General features: G+C 40.9%; 1 protein-coding gene across 1 annotated transcript; it reads right to left on the bottom strand.

Moving 5' to 3' along the window:
* Positions 1-614: 614 nt before the first annotated feature.
* On the bottom strand, positions 615-16,914 carry fam89a (family with sequence similarity 89 member A). Its single transcript, XM_042390528.1, has 2 exons — positions 16,374-16,914; positions 615-6,889 (listed from the first exon to the last, which is right to left on the bottom strand). The coding sequence occupies exons 1-2, from the start codon at positions 16,620-16,622 to the stop codon at positions 6,593-6,595; spliced, it is 546 nt and encodes a 181-aa protein (XP_042246462.1). The 5' UTR covers positions 16,623-16,914; the 3' UTR covers positions 615-6,592.
* Between the last annotated feature and the right edge of the window lie 856 nt (positions 16,915-17,770).

Below are 17,770 nucleotides of genomic sequence, written 5' to 3'. Positions count from 1 at the left end.
TGCAGATCGGTGCATTTAAATGCAGGTCAGAGTGAGATGCATTCAGGAAAAAGAAAGAAGAAGTAGGGCAACGCTGCAGAGAGAGGAGGGAGAAGAAGACTGCACTTTGGTCTGTGAGAGTTGTGTCTTGTAGAGTTTTACTGGGGCTGGTTGGGATTTTGGGGAAGATGATGGTTGATATTTTGTCTTATCATTTTTAACCACAGTAGCAGGATGGCAACAATTTTGTAGAGATATTCATGGTTCTCAGAGGATAAACCCTAATAACTTGGTGACCTCCTGCCTTTTTTCTCTAGTGTCACTTTAAGGTTCATATTTGTGGTTTTGAGTGAAATATCTCGACAACTATTGGATGGATTGCCATGAAATTTTACACAAACATTCATCTTCCCGTGAGGTTGAATTGTAATAACTTTGGTGATTGTGTAACTTTTCATCTGGTATAGAGCCATCAGGTCAAAACTTCAATTTGTCCAACACAAAACTAATATACAACATTCCCACCAGACTCAGCTGTGGTTTGTATGAAGTGTTTAGTCAAAAATCTGCAGAGAAAAGGCTCTATTTTGCAAAGTGTGTTTCATGTAGAAGAATGAAAAAAGTTGAGTCCAAACTTGAAACGTAACGGAATCACTTTATTAAATTCATATCAGTATAATAACTATGATAAGAGAGCATTGAGACTATCGTCCAAAGAAACAGTAGTATGGTCATTCACGGGTTAAACAACAGGAGGAATGGTGGACGGTAAAAACAGCTTTCACATGTTCTCTGTGAAAACTCATTTTGTCTATGCAACACAAAACACATTAAAACCTTCTTTTCACTATAATTGTGATTTAATGAATGATTATGATGAACGATATACAGTATAAATATGAAGTTAAGACATTTCACTTTTCCGGTATCTCATTAAATTAGACAGATTCAAACCAATTTAACAGCTAAAGCCAGTAATTAGAAAAGGTGGATTATAATCTGAATGTATATTCAGTAATAACTAATAACTGTCTGTAAAAACAGCTGTTCTTGACTGATTCATGTGCTAAAATCCAACTGACTAAAACGAGGTCTCGACACAGGTCAATATGTTTGTCTTAAAATGACGTTTCTATGTGTTTTTATGTAACTCCAGGCTGTTTTCAGGGAGGCAAAGATAGTTTTAGGTAGCCGAAATATGGTGTCATTTCACAGCCTGTTTCAGCATGTTAAAGGGAAAATTTCCCCACTGACCCTCCCTCATTAATAATAATCAAGTGTTATCATTTGCTATGTTGGTGCACCCATGTCCAAATCTGTCCCATATATCCCTGAATGCTTTTTAACAACCACTTGAGCATGGGCGTGAACGCTGAGGCGTGACTGTGATTGCAGCAATACCCCTCACTTTAGTCAAAACACATCAAGTCTCTGTGGTTGCAATGCAATCTGGTCTATTGAGGCCACTTCAAGTGAAAAATTGGTCTCTCTGCCGTTTCTAATGACAGATTTCTCCATGTGATTGTTCGACATTGGTGCAATGTGGCAGCTCTAGAAAGAAAGGTCTTTCATTTGAGAGACTCGCACCAAACATTTATGATTTACATCAAATTTGAATCCACTGTAGTTGCTGGAAGTATGTGGGTATAACATCATGTTATCAATGAACAAAACCATCAAATTACACATTACAGGTATAATTGTGTTCAAACGTTTTAACATCATTTCTACCCCTCAAGTTGATTATTTCTTATCAGGAGGAACCAACACAGACAACAGTTTGCCACAAGCTTCCCCTGAGGTGACATCATCACATGTCCATTAACCACATGAAAAAAGGGGAATCTTTATGTTGCAGAAATAGGAAAAACACTATGATGGTATGATTTCAGGGGAGCAATTTGCTGGTGTTTGATTTAAAGCTCCCACTTCTATTTCTCTTGTGCTGGATTCAGTTTGTTGTAGTAGGAGTGTCATAAAGACCAACTCAAAGAGGAGCAGGTAGTTGTAGTTTTTTTTTGGGGGGGGTGGGGGGATTTCACACAGAACAGCCTCAAGCAAGTGCAAAATTATAGCTGAACACTTGGAATGTTTGAACAAGTGAGGAGTGCACCATGTTGCTTTTTTTTTTTTTTGCAAATGATATGACCGATTTTAAGGCTGGTACATGTTTGGAAATTAAAGCTGCTACGTGTAGACGTACCTCACTATACTGGTCTCAAATGAATCTTGACAGTTTGTTTTGAAGAAAAACAATGTAATCACTGAGTTTTTATATGTATATTGCGTAGTTAATGTTCAATGTGTACTGTTTCTGGAGGGCATCAACCAAGAGAAAAAACGAAGAGCATGAAAAACTCAAATTCACCACTCCCAACGCCCTCGTCAAACTGCCAAAGGAGCCTTTGATAGAGGAGTAAAAAACATCAAACAAAAAAATGGCAGAACTTGAATAAGATCAGAGTGAATAAAACCATGAGGAGGAATCTTTTTACACATGTATCCAAATCTGTAACCACAGCGTCAACTAATAGGCTCTTCCTGGGACACTTCTGGATGTGTAGTTGCTGCGTTGTGGCATTGATTGAACCACTAAAGGGTTTAGAAGGTTGCTAAAGTCATAAAGTTTCTAGGTCTACTTGTAGCAGCTTTAAAAACCAAATGCATGTCAAGCAAGTCAAATGATCGACAGTTATGAGCAAATTCTCGTCCCCGTCTTGAACAGCACGCCACAGGTTTGCGACTTGAAGGTTTTACAAAAGGCACTAATTGTGAAGACATCCAATGAAAAGTTTTTTACTGGTGTGTTTTTAACGGCATTGATTAAAAATGGTTTAATCAAATGTGCTTTAAGCTTCAGATTGGTGATTGGATGCAGCCATACACCGGACATTTGTATCAAGTGAAATCAGGTCATTTAACTGGAAATACAAATATTACAGATTCAGCTTTACTGTACAGACAAATCAACTGTGGCTCATCAAAAACTGTGAGAAAAAAACCAAACATTCAACATATTTGATGATGGAGCCAATACCATCGTATTTTATCGACGTCTCTAAGTCATTTTCTGGTTCTATTTAGAGACTTGCAAATACATTACGGATATTAACGGGGTAAAGTGAGTAGGTAGTGATGAGTTTTGTTTATGAGACAGGTGTGTGAGAGGTAGAATACCTCTTGCAATTGATGAGAACTTGAATCAGAAGGAAAGGATGAATTGACCTCACATTTTGGATGGAAATGATCAAACTGTTAAAAGGGGTAGTTTGACATTTTGGGAAATATGCTCCTTCAGTTTCTTATAGCCTTGCACACAACCCTCCAAAAAACTATGTGTCGTTTATATAATTTGGTTTTTGTACAGATCACACAAACAAGATAACATTTTTTAGAGGCGATGCTGGGCCAGAAGATAGTCAGTATTTATGCCAAGCTAAGCTAACCAGTTACTGGCTGTAGCTTCATGTTTATCCTACAGACATGAGTGCTGGTTTTCCCATCCAACTCTTGAATAAGCATATTTCCCCAAAAGGTCAAACTATTCCTTTGACATTACACTGCAGAGCTCTTTGCAAACTCGCTGTGTAAATGCAGATGTGTTTTATAATAAATGAAGCATCGTTTAGACTTTCACTTGTCAGTCAGTGACATCACTTTCACAAGAACGTGATACGAAATCAAACACTGTGTGTTTTCCATCTTAAAATAACAGTTTTTTTTCAAGTGTGCTAAAGGCATATCATCAATGCAACCGTGAACTGTTACACCTTAAAAAGGACAGAACAAATATGCTTATAGTAACTGTCCGACTCAATTCATCAGCTGTAAATTGACTTGTAAAGACATTCTTCAAGACATCAGATATCATTGCATGCTGTACCTTTTAAGTAAATCATTCTAGAGAAGTTAGCAAGGACGCCGTCTCGTTCGACGCCTTAAACCAAACACATTTCACTGTTGAGTGCTGTACTTTCTTTGGTTTGTGTTTCACAAGCACAGAAATTACGGACCAAGTCAACAAACAGATGACGTCATATGATCTATACAGTCACAATAAATCAACACAATACTGAAAAAAAATGAACGGTCACCCTCTCAGAGTGACGGTGCGTGTTGGCAGAATAAAGTCTGTTATCTGTAGTTTGAATAACGGAACAGCTGCTGTGTATTCAGCAGTGGAGTTGCATGCTACAGGTTCAGCACAGACCTTTGATGTCGAGTTTAAATATTAAGGAAGACGGAGCAGACCATTCGTATATGTAGTAGGAGTTATAGTATTGCACATCCAAATGTCTTTGCCTGTCGCAGGACAACGGAGACAACCGAGAGTTTGAAGTAAGGCTGCCTTTGTGGAGCGTTTCTGTTCAAAGATTCAACTAAAAAAACACTTTTCAAAAACGGCAAGCAGATATTCATCAGGAGGGCATATTTCAGTGTACAGGAGGAGGGTTTTTTTTCTGTTTTGTTCACAGGCATACAATGAAGGCGAGTTCTCCTGAATTAAAAACGCTACAATCTTGTTAGTGACGAGTACTGACGAGTAATAAAAACTGCTCATCTATTTAGGATGAGACTCGGATAATTAAACAGCCCCTAGAAGGTATGCAGGTATAATAAAACACTGAGAGAATACCTACTACATCTCTCTGACAGGTCTCACATGTTCAGACTGGCCTTTAGCCTGTATATTAGCTACATGCAGCAGAGTATGTGTTGCTAGGAGATCGGTTAAGATCTTAATGTAAAAATACAAAGTATAAAGTACCCTGTACGTAATTAATAATTGCTAACAGGTTCAGAGCTACAGTAGTGTGTTTTCACTGTGTAGAAAAGCCACATTGACCAGACAAGACCTGGCTGATGTGTCGCTGCTCAACAAACTTGTTAAGACCAAAACTTTTTAAACTCAAAGACCGTCGTCAGCTAATCAAATGTATGCAGTTTTGTTTTTTTTAATGCGTCCTTGATAAATGAACAAACATTCGAACTAGCAAGTGCAAAATTACGTGAGTTGATCGTAGTCGATCGCTGTCGCTCAAATGTTTGCAACATTTTAAGAGTAAAAAGTCTCAAAGCTGGTAATATGGTGAATGGCTGACTCCAGCGTTGGGCTTCATAATAAGCTCTTTAGTCATTTTATCCAGTTTATTTCCTGTTTCCTATTGATGCTGGCTAGTTAGCTCTTGCTACCTATATCAAAGGATATTTCTCAGCTCTTAGAACTGCTGTCATTTCCATTGAATATGGTAATATTGCATTCAGCAAAGTAATCGCTGAGATCGACCTGACTGCTCATCTGACTTCTTTTTATCCACATTTCCAGATCTCAAAAACGTACAAGGCATGTACAACGTTATTATCAATGTGATGGCCAAAACAATTCAATTAAGATCCAAGTGTAGTAAACTAGAATGATCTTGAACTTCTCAGTAGATGTATCGTAACTAAAAGGCAGAACTAAAACGGAGACTATTCACAATTTGCAAGATCCAAACTATATAGTTTCACACCATCACATGGATGCAATCTTTCATACCGACAAGTCAGGAAACAGTGACACATCAAAGTTGCCCGTGATGTGCTGTCGCAGTAATGTTCATGGAAGTAAACTATCTGCAGCCTAGTACACCGAGCTTCCAGGTTTAAATTCTATGCAAACAGCTAAAAAACTGTCTCCAGCATTTTGAACATTTCACATTTTCAGAATAAATGTCTGCTCTCTCGAAAAAAGGCAGAAAAGTCCTCGACCTCTGCGTTCAAACATTTTTACACTGTATTCAGGTGTGAGCGCTTCACTTATCTCTCCGTACTTGAGGTCTGAGAACTTCTCTCCAGACCATCTGGATTTATGTAAATGAACGATTTCACCACTTAAAAAGAAACACAAACACCGTCTCCGTCAATATGTCTGTAAAAGTCGATCGTCTCTTTACACCGACGACGGCTCAGAAATCCCGCCCTCTTCTAAATTTCTTGGATTTCTAACCCGTAAATGCTGTACCCTTGTACCTGGGTAGGGCTGCAGTACAAAACATCCACAGAGTAAAAGGAAAGCAAATATCATGTTATTTATATTATATAATAAATAATAAAACTTTGTTCATCATATGTAGAAAAGTTCGGCCAAAAAGGGTGACTGACTAGCAAAACCACTTGATATAGAAGCAGCAGCAGAGCTGTTTATAAAAAGAACTATATATATATATTGCCTAATTTTGAGTATAGGAAGTCTTGGAGTATTTGAATACAATCCATCTTAACTCCAGAGTGTTTCACAGGGTGTTAAGAAGTCAAAACACCCCACTGCTCAGCCCCGCAGTCAAATGAAGCTCCTGATCACGCTGCAAAAAAACACAACAACAAAAAGAAAACATTCTGCAGCACAAGCAGGTATATGTTTCACCTGAGGAGGAGTTGAAGTTAAGCTGGAGCTTTAGATTTATAGTCTACTATGGTAACGAGATACCATAAGCTGCTATCTCTAACCAACCACTCCCTTCTCGGAGGCCAAAAGCTTTCCAGAGCCACTTGATTTTTCCTCCAGCCTAACTCAGTCTTTTACCCCCAAAATATGTATCTGTCTACAGAAGAAATGTTGGGAACGGAGGCCTCAGATGGTGACGTGAAAGGAGTCCCAGCTGTCGTCCTTGCCGCTGCTGCTGCTCCCATTCTTGGCCGCTGCCATTGTTGCCGTCCCGTCTCCAACCTCTCCGTCCGGCTGTTCCCCGGTGGGAGTGGCGCCAGGCTCCGGGTAATACTCATCATCCTCGTCGAAGTAGCCGTTCTCCATCATGCTGAGGCTGGAGGCTGCGCTCAGGTCCTGGCAGCTCCCCTTGTACTCCTGGATGGACTCGTGGAGCGACCACAGCTGGCACAGCAGGGACATGTCCTGCTGGCGCAAACCCACCTGGAGGGGGCGGTAATGAGATCCTGATTAATGCGCGATACATTTCTGAATATAGACTTTTCTGCATTGGTTTTAAAATATACAGTTTGCTGATTCTAAACATCCACAAGGAGAAACACAAGCTTGTCCAGAGCAGAAATCAACTGAAAGCACATCATGCTTGACTAATGACAACCAATAACACCTACGCTGAATGAGAAATCAGCATGTCCTCAATGCTTATAAAAGTGATGCAACATATTTCTTTGTGAACTGTGATTAAAGCCCAAACAACTAGAGTTGCATCTAACAATCAGCTATTTTCATTATCTATAAATCTGCCGATTATTTTCTTAATTAATTGATTGTTTTGTCATTGAAAGGTCAGAAAATATCCATTAAATTTTCAAAAGCCCAAGGAAACATCTTCAAATTGTTTGTTTTGTCTGACAAACAGTCTAAAACCCAAAGAGACTCTCAAATAAGACAAAGAAATGCAGCAAATCCTCACAATTAAGAAGCTGGAACAAGACATTTTGTATTGGCATTTTTACTTGACAATTCATAAATCATCAAAATATTGGCTGTTGAATTTTCTGTCGATCAACAATCAATTTTCGACTGATTTCAGCGTTTCAGTTTTACCGGTAACTACAAAGAAAATGACATTAACAGCCCGACATCAGTGTTCAAACAATTATTTGATTCATCAATTATATGATCAACTGAAAAATGAATGGTTAAAGTGGTTTATCAAGGAAAAACTCAAACATTCTCTAGTTCCATCATCTAAAATATGAAGATTGGCTGCTTTTTCTTTTGTCTATTGAACATCAGTGTTTTTTAAGTGTTGGTTCCACAAAGCAGGCAACACTTGATGAGCAATATTCATATATATTTCATAGACAAAATCATTAATCAATTAATTAAAAAATAACTGACAGACTGAGTCATTAATCAAAATAATTTGTCGCAGCCTTACCTGACACTATGACATCACTAACTCAAGGCCAATAAAAGACTATCAGCAAGGTTGAAAAGTGCATTTTTTGTTGCATACCACTCAGCTGACAATGCAGTGTGTATGAACTCAGGGTCACTGCTTTGTCTTCTAAACAAATCAGTGGACAAACATGCAAGTCAGTGTCAGTTCAAACAGCTGAGACTGAGCACTGTTCTCTGTAAACTGGGATGGGACACACAGCTTCTAAAATATAGGACAAGGACAACTTCTTAGACAATCTGAGCTACAAGTTCATAGTAATACATTAACAACAATAAAGCAATAAGAATCCGCTTGGAGACTTGTTGTAAGTAGAGTAAAGCACATGAAGCAGAAATAGGATTTAGCAAAGCCTGTAACAAAAATACAAACAGCAAAAGGATAGAGTTTCAGCTGCATTCTTCTTCTTAATCACTGGATATGCTTTGCAGAAACTGACTACTGTCCAGGAGCCAGAGAGGAGTGTGACTGATAATAAAAAATCTGGTCTGGTTCTGACATGAAAATCCTTGCTGCTGGCAAAGGAGTGCACTTAAACTGTGTGTAATGAGAGGAATATTCTGTTTACATCTCTATCTGTGTCGTAACTTTCATTTGATCCCTACAGGATTTTATACTAGTTCAAGTTAAAAAAAAAAATCACAATGAAGCTAAAAAGTATTACATCGAGCTGGGAATAAACATAAGCCTAATAGCTTAATTTGTCTCATCCACTGCAAAGCTGTTCCTGATCCCGTTTTTCTCTTATAGATGGTGCTCTTAATGCCAGATTGCGTTGTTAAAAAACGACTTTTATCTTCCAGTGCTGTAAAACGATATTATATTCTGATTAGATAAAGAAGTGACACACATCCTGAATCAATATGTTCTCTTGATAAAAATCGGCGACAATTAAATTCCCCAAATATCTCTGATATCGATGCTCTTTACACTACTTGTCATTTTGGGGTTTGTTCGACTCTTATTCTTCCTTCACTAAAAATATCAAAGCGGGCAGTTGCAAAGAGCGAGAAATATATCTGAAAGCTGTTTTTTTTCTATAAATAATGTGGTGTCTGGTAAATTATATATATGCCGAATTTACCAGAAGACGATAATAATGTGTAAAAGGTTTTAAATTGTGAGCTAAGAGGTGTTTAAGTTTGCCTAAAAGCCAGGCGACATCAAATTACCGGAGTTTGTTGGGGGAGTCTGGCTAAACGCGACTGGACAGAGCAATAAACCAGGGGTGAAAAACTGAGCACTTTCTTATCGATAAAATAAAATAAAGTGTAAATAACCCAATTTATGTCTTAGCTCTAAAGAAAAGATAGCCCTGTTGAACATCATTTTGTTACAATATGTTTTTTATTACATATTTGATCTGTTTCAGGTTTGTAGTGCCTTATTTCTTATTTTGATTAGAAGGGCTTTTATTTTGAAGGCGGCATTCTGGTACTCGCCCAGTTCCTGCTTCACGCAACAGTAAAGATAAACAGAAAAGATAAACAGTAAGATGAAAGAACTAAGAAGGAAAAATGCAATATTTTAGCACCCCCCGAAGAGGCACAAGGTTAGCATTTAGTGTAATATTAATGTGTGGTTAGTTCTTAAAGTAATTTACGTAACGTTATATTACTGTTTGTTTAACTAATTGAGTTAGCTTTAGCTTAATACGAGCTAATGTTAAGCTATGTAAGGTGGCTAATATATTGTTTGTTTTGTGATTTGTACCCAGCTCTTACGTTGGTTTTGGGATTGTCATTAAACCTAAAATCATCAGTTCAAGTGTCAGACCATCTTTCGGTGGGGTATGCTACAGTAAGAGCTTCGCCTGTACCTGCTACACCATGCTGCCTATGTAATCCACGATACGACGGCACGGCACACAGAGCAGCAAGTGGCAGCACTGAACGGTATGGTCAAAGGAGACGTTAAGGAATACAACTACGCTCAAAATGGATGACATAAAGGAACAGATACACAAGCTACAAACGGAAATACAGGAAAGTAGGAGCTTACTACATCAAGAGGAAAATAAAGACGTATCAAGGCAGGAATTAAAGGAGACAATTGAAAGCAGAGAAAAACGACTAGCTGAGCTTCAACACAAAATGGATGACACTGATGGGTTAGCATTACCACGTCGTTCAGAACGTCCTAGTGTGCCCACAGAGAAAATGCTAGCCTACCAAAAGGAGGAATTGAGTAAAAAGGAAAAAAGACTGCTCAGCATGTATGAACAATGGAAAATTCAAATCAGAAAATCCAAAGAAAATTTAAAGAAAGACATATCAGAAACAGAATTGGCTGCAATGGCAGACACCATTGAAAAAGGAAAAGATGGACTCATGAGAGCTTACAATGAAATAAGAGAGCGTGCCACACCATCTACTGAACTAAGACGCAAAATAGATGCATGTGAGGCTGTAACTAAAGACATTATGAAAATAGTCTATGAACGCTTATCAGCAATAGATGGCTATTTTGATGCAGAGCGTGAAAGACACCAGCTCCATCAGCTACTGGCCCATGACTATGCTTACTCCATATATGGTACTGCCTCTCTGTCAGGTGCCAGTCACCACTCTGAATCAACAAGCATAGCTGCAAAAAGGGCTGATGCAGCCGCAGAGCTAGCTGCAAGGGAGGCTCAATACAAAGTAATGCAAGAAGAAAGAAAGCAAAAGGAAAAAATAAGAATAATGGAGGAGCACCATAGGAAGGAATTAGACATGCAGAGGTCTGAATTAGAGCGTCTACAAGCAGAAAGGGACATGGAGGCAGCTCGTGCCAGACTGGATATCTATGACAGAGAAATTAAACAGAGCCCCCCTGTATACCACCAAAACCCTCACACTGTCGCACCAGCACCCCCTACAGACGTGTCCTATCTGGCCCAAGCAATTCAAGACAGCATAGCCATAAACAGACTCCCGATGCCAATGCCCACAGTGTTTAGTGGAGATCCAATCCACTACATTGAATGGAAGGCTTCATTCAAGTCACTTGTAGACAGAAAAGGTATTTCTTCAGCTGATAAACTTTATTACCTGAAGAAGCACATCAGTGGCCCCGCTCTCAAATGTCTTGAAGGCACCTTTTATCGAAACGATGATGAGGCATACAGAGATGCATGGAATAAGCTCAACCAACGCTACGGTCAGCCATTTGTCATCCAACGAGCTTTCAGGGACAAGCTGGCAAAATGGCCAAAAATACAGTCAAAGGATGCAGAAGGATTAAGAACATTCTCAGACTTCCTAAATGCCTGCCTGCAAGCCATGCCTCATGTAAAGGGTCTAGAAATATTAAGTGACTGTGAAGAAAACCAAAGGCTGATACAGAAAGTTCCTGACTGGTTAGCATCCCGTTGGAATCGTCAGGTCACAACAGCCCTCATGGGAGGTAAGGAGTTTCCCACCTTTGAGGATTTCGCTAACTTTGTCTCAGTAGAAGCAGAGATAGCATGCAATCCAGTCACTTCCCTACATGCTCTTCACTCTTCTAACTCATTCCAGGACAAAAGAAACACAAAGGAAGTAAAGGGAAGCAAAGCCAATGTCTTCAACACTCAAACTGCCATAAACAGTGTTAAATCAGTATCAAGCAGTGGAAAATCAAGAATCCCCTGCATGTGGTGCAAAGATGACAAGCATCAACTCCCAAAGTGCGCAGACTTTATGGAAAAGTCTCTGGAGGAGCGGCGAAAACATGTGAAGGACAATAAGCTGTGTTACGGATGTGTGAAACCCGGTCACACTGCCAAGGAATGTCGTCACCGCCACACTTGTGATATATGCAAGGGAAGACATCCTACCTGTCTCCATGATGAGAACTACAGAGGACGTGAAGGTAGAGAAGGACTTGTAGCTAATGTGAACACAGCTTCAAACACAGTAAACGAAACCACAGCAGCCATGGCACTCAACGTCACTAGAGGGGGTCAGTCATGCAGCACTTCCATGATCGTCCCTGTATGGGTGTCCTCTGCTACAAACCCATCTAAGGAACAGCTCGTCTATGCATTATTAGACACTCAAAGTGACAGCACCTTCATCGACAATGGAATAAGTAATGAACTACAAACAGATTCCCACCCGGTGAAACTGAAACTTACCACTATGCTCGGAGAGAGCATGATCATGAAGAGTCAAAGGGTGGCTGGACTCCGTGTGAGAGGTTACAACTCATGCTTTCACATCGACCTTCCTCCTTCATATACAAAAGACTGCATTCCTGGGAACCGTGACCATATACCCACTCATGAAACAGCAAAGAGATGGCCTCACTTAACAGCAATCACTGATAAGGTGCCACCTCTCCTTAGCTGTGATGTAGGACTCCTAATTGGATACAACTGTCCCAGAGCACTAACCCCCAGACAGGTATTAACAGGAAAGGACAACGAGCCCTATGCCATTCTTACAGATTTGGGGTGGAGCATTGTTGGCTGCTCAACACCATGCGTTGATGAAACAGACGCTAGTCTGTGTCACAGAGTCACAGTAAAGGAACTCCCTCCAGTAACACCGATGGATGTGATAAGTGTCCTGGAGTCGGACTTTAAGGACACTAAAAGAAACGACAAGACTGTCTCACAAGAGGATCTTCTTTTCCTGAGCAAACTAAATGAAGGCATAAGGAAAAATGACCAGGGACATTATGAGATGCCTCTGCCCTTTAAGCAACGGCCACACTTACCTGACAACAGGAAACTCGCTGAAATCAGGCTCAGTCATCTACGACGGAAGTTCTACAGGGATGAGAAATATAAAAGAGACTACACAACATACATGAAAGAAATCATTGAGAGAGGTGATGTCGAGGAGGTATGCGAAGATGGAACTCCCGGTGAACGATGGTACATTCCCCATCATGGCATCTACCACCCTAAAAAGCCTGAAAAACTGCGTGTCGTGTTCGACTGTTCTGCAAAGCACGCCGGCACAAGCCTCAACGATCACCTTCTTCCAGGGCCAGACATGATAAACAACCTAACGGGCGTCCTCATACGGTTCAGACAGCATCCCATAGCTCTCATGTGTGACATAGAGAAAATGTTTCACCAGTTCCATGTCCAAGAGGATGACCGCAACTACCTGCGTTTCCTGTGGTGGAAAGATGGAGATACAAACACACAACCTCAGGAATACCGAATGAAGGTACATCTTTTCGGTGCTGTGTCATCCCCTGGCTGTGCGAACTATGGCCTGAAATATCTAGCCAAGGAAAACAGTCTTTCACATCCAATAGGATCCCAGTTCATCACCAGAGACTTTTATGTGGATGATGGAGTCACAAGTACAGACACGGTGGAAAAGGCCATTCGGTTGGCACACGAGGCAAGAGAGATATGTGCCAAAGGTGGTCTCCGCCTTCATAAATTTGTGTCAAACAACCATGCTGTTCTACAGAGTATACCCTCGTCAGAATGTGCGATAGATGCTAAGACAAAGGATTTGACCTTCAACGTTATACCGCTGGAGCGAGCACTAGGGATTCACTGGAGCATAGAGGGGGATAGTTTCAGATTCAACAACACCTTGAAAGACCAACCAGCGACACGTAGAGGCATACTGTCTACTGTTGCCTCCATATATGACCCCCTCGGCTTCCTTGCGCCTTATGTTCTCAAAGGAAAGAGGATCTTACAGGAAATGTGTCACCAAGGTATTGGTTGGGATGACCCCCTACCAGAGATGCTGAAGCCACGGTGGGAGAGCTGGCGTCACGACTTTGCCAACCTGCAGAAAGTAAACATAGCTCGATGTTATGTACCTGCCAATTTTGGAGAGGTCATAGATACAGAGTTGCATCACTTTTCAGATGCGAGCGCCAGTGGATACGGACAATGCTCTTATCTGAGAGTCAGAAACCAAAGAGGAGAGATTCACTGTTCTCTTGTGATAGGAAAGGCCCGTGTTTCTCCCACAAAATTGACTACAATACCAAGGCTTGAATTAACTGCAGCAGTGGTTTCAGTCACCATCAGCAATATGCTCAGAGAGGAACTTGGTTATGCTGATGGGAAAGAGTACTTCTGGACAGACTCAAAGGTAGTCTTAGGCTACATAAATAATGATGCACGGCGCTTTCACACCTTTGTCGCCAACCGGGTCCAGAAGATCCGCCATAGCACAAGTCCCCAGCAATGGCTTTATGTCCCCACAGATAAGAATCCAGCAGATGGCGCATCCCGGGGAAAAACTGTAAATGAACTGCTCACATCCAACTGGTTTACTGGTCCCATGTTCCTCTGGGAAAAGGAAATACCTGCACCTAGGGATGTAATACCGGACCTAAGCGTAGGAGATCCAGAAATCAAAAGGTCACAAACACTGCAAACAAAAACCACAGAACCAGTGAGTCTTGCCGACCGTCTGTCCAAGTTCTCATCATGGTCCCGAGCCACCAAGGCTGTGGCCCGCCTTCTGCGACGGGCTAAGAAAATCAAATCATGTGTTCATTCTACAGTGAGTGAACAGGAAAGTGCTGAACGTGTCATAATCCAAGACCTGCAAAGTCAAGCATATGAGAAGGAAATCCAGCTGTTAAACAAAGGAAGTCAACTACCACATTGCAACAAACTGCACCGCCTTGATGTTTTTCTAGACACGGACGGTATCCTCAAGGTTGGGGGAAGACTCCGCCACTCATCCCTTGCTGACTCATTCAAACACCCGATTGTCATCCCCAAAGAGCATCATGTGACAAAACTAATAATAGCTCACAACCACGAAAAGACAAAACATCAGGGAAAAGGCTTCACCACAAATGAAATCAGATCCAATGGCTATTGGATCCCTGGTATGAGCCGAGCAGTTGCTTCATACATTCGTCAGTGTGTGACTTGCCGTAAGCTCAGGAGACCTCCAGAGGGCCAAAGAATGAGTGACCTACCTACAGAACGTGTAGAGCCCTCCCCACCATTCACATATTGTGGTATGGACTGTTTTGGTCCTTTTGTCACTACAGAGGGAAGAAAACAGCATAAGCGATATGGCCTGCTCTTTACCTGCTTTTGCTCACGGGCCGTCCACATCGAGATGCTAGACGACATGTCCACCGATGCTTTCATCAACGGCCTGCGATGCTTCATTGCTGTTCGAGGTGCAGTCCGTCAAATCCAGTGCGACCAAGGCACTAACTTTGTTGGCGCAAAGAATGAATTCAAGGCAGCTCTACAGGAGCTCGACACACAGAGACTCTGTACATTTCTGTCACAAAAGCAGTGTGACTTTGTCATGAACGCACCCCACTCCAGTCATGCAGGCGGCGTGTGGGAGCGCCAGATAAAGACCGTCAGGATTGTCCTGAACTCTACTCTATCACTTTCTCATGGCAGACTCAACGATGCCTCATTACGGACTCTACTTTATGAAGCCATGGCTATAGTCAACAGCCGACCCCTCACCGTGGATAACTTAAATAGCCCTGACAGCCTGGAGCCACTCACCCCCAATCATCTGATCAATATGAAATCCAGCATAGCACTGCCTCCCCCTGGCACATTCCCCAGAGAGGACTTGTACGGAGCGAAAAGATGGCGGCGTGTACAATATCTGGCAGAGCAGTTTTGGAGCCGCTGGAAACGGGAGTATCTTCACAACATCACCACAAGGCAACGATGGCACATGCCGATGAGAAATATACAAGTGGGTGATGTAGTGATGGACATTGATGAACTGTTACCCAGAAGTGAATGGAGACTCGCAAGAGTCTTAGAGACTGTCAGTGGTAAAGATGGACTTGTAAGGAGAGTGAAAATCTCAGTAGGAGATAAAAGACTGAACAAGAAGGGTGAACGCCTTGGTACACGTTCCATATTAGAGCGACCAGTGCAGAAGTTAGTTCTGTTGTTAGAGGCTTCTTAAGCCCATGACTGTAAGCAAACATTATCATTCCTAATGTGAAAATTATTCATAGTTCATATCATTTATTATGAAACATTCATAATTTTGGTGGGAGTGTAAATAACCCAATTTATGTCTTAGCTCTAAAGAAAAGATAGCCCTGTTGAACATCATTTTGTTACAATATGTTTTTTATTACATATTTGATCTGTTTCAGGTTTGTAGTGCCTTATTTCTTATTTTGATTAGAAGGGCTTTTATTTTGAAGGCGGCATTCTGGTACTCGCCCAGTTCCTGCTTCACGCAACAGTAAAGATAAACAGAAAAGATAAACAGTAAGATGAAAGAACTAAGAAGGAAAAATGCAATATTTTAGCACCCCCCGAAGAGGCACAAGGTTAGCATTTAGTGTAATATTAATGTGTGGTTAGTTCTTAAAGTAATTTACGTAACGTTATATTACTGTTTGTTTAACTAATTGAGTTAGCTTTAGCTTAATACGAGCTAATGTTAAGCTATGTAAGGTGGCTAATATATTGTTTGTTTTGTGATTTGTACCCAGCTCTTACGTTGGTTTTGGGATTGTCATTAAACCTAAAATCATCAGTTCAAGTGTCAGACCATCTTTCGGTGGGGTATGCTACATAAAGACTGTCTAAAATGTTACCATCTCTTTCCGCAGAAGAGCCAGAGCAGCGTCGAGGTTGGCCGGCTTGTTTGCCAGGAGGTTGTCGGCGTTGTTCCTGCCTCTGCTCAGGTCGTCCTGGATCATGGTCTTCTTTACGTACATCCTCTCCATTTCTCTCCAGGAGCCGCCGCTGGAGTTCAGCAAGCCGCTCAGGCTCTTCGGCAGCGGGGGAAGACCCTCGATACAGGCCATTCCTCCCGCCGTACCGTTCGCTGACTTACCATTCATCGCCCTGTGTGCTGCTAAGCGGAATAATGTTAGTATTTACACTGATATCGACTGTTTAGTCCTGAGAGAGTACACAACCGTGTCCCGTACCAAACACAACGCGCAACAGCCGTGCTTTTCTCTGCCGAGGCGGTCAGCGACGCTACGTCAATTGAGCCGGAATGAGGTGATGTGATTTCCGGTACGATAATCAAAATTAAAGCATGATTGATAAACATGGCACATGACGTGGTAAATGTTCAAGGTTCACTAAGTGTTAAATGAGATTATTATATGCACATCACGTGGGTGTGAAGCTATTAGATAACAGCATCAATGAATAAATGTACTTTATTAAATAATTAATTGCTTTGGGATGCTTCTCACCTGTCAGCCTGCTGCATGATGTGCTGTACAGCAAATATTAATTTATCCTAAATTACTTTGTAACTATAATAAAACAAAATGCATGCTATTTCTAGAAAACTGACCAACAGTTCCACTGAAGTCAATATTATTACTCTTAACAGGACAGCAATTGAAAGAGTATCCCCTTATAAATATCTTGGTTTCTGGCTGAAAAATCTGGGAGGTGGACCTTGAGTTGAGATGTTTTGTTAAAAAAAGGATATGAGACCTGATAAACTTTTTATTTTTACCTATTATAATTAATTTGGTGTTTTATAAGTACATGTGGGATGTGCAGCTGAGTGCATTACACTGTAAATAATATAACTAACTAACTAATGAACTCTGCTGGTTGTAGTAGTTGTTGCACTTTGCTGTGATATTAACTCTAGATTGGTAGGAACACCAGTATACCATTCTGTTTAACTGCACTAACTGGATTATTCTGACACTCATATATTTCAACATTGTACAGGGCCAGAAAGATGGTATTTTACAGGCTATCATGTGGAAACAAGATTCATAACAGTACAATCTGTTGTTCCCCACAATATGAATCTTATGAACCTAACCTGGTAAATCAGTTTTATTTTGAAGTTTACCGTCTGGTCTTGTTATGGTTGATTGTTGTGAACTTGACTGCTGGACTGTGGCTGAGTACTAAAATCTGCTTCCTGTCCTTTTAACACAGTGGCTGCTGGGCGTCTCCCTGCTAACACTTTACAGGCAGGAAAACTGTTTCTTTTCTTTTTTTTTTTTTT

Source organism: Thunnus maccoyii, chromosome 17, assembly GCF_910596095.1.
Source record: "Thunnus maccoyii chromosome 17, fThuMac1.1, whole genome shotgun sequence".
NCBI classification, from domain to species: domain Eukaryota; kingdom Metazoa; phylum Chordata; class Actinopteri; order Scombriformes; family Scombridae; genus Thunnus; species Thunnus maccoyii.
Note: the sequence above shows the minus strand (reverse complement) of the source record. Positions and strands in the feature narration are given on the sequence as shown.

What these genes read in the sequence shown, in the direction of transcription:
- fam89a (XM_042390528.1), bottom strand. Translation starts at nt 16,622, where the DNA reads ATGAATGGTAAGTCAGCGAACGGTACGGCGGGAGGAATGGCCTGTATC. An exon ending in CTCTTCTGCGGAAAGAGATG is followed by an intron (nt 6,890 to 16,373) that starts GTAACATTTTAG and finishes CGCCCCCTCCAG; the next exon opens with GTGGGTTTGCGCCAGCAGGA.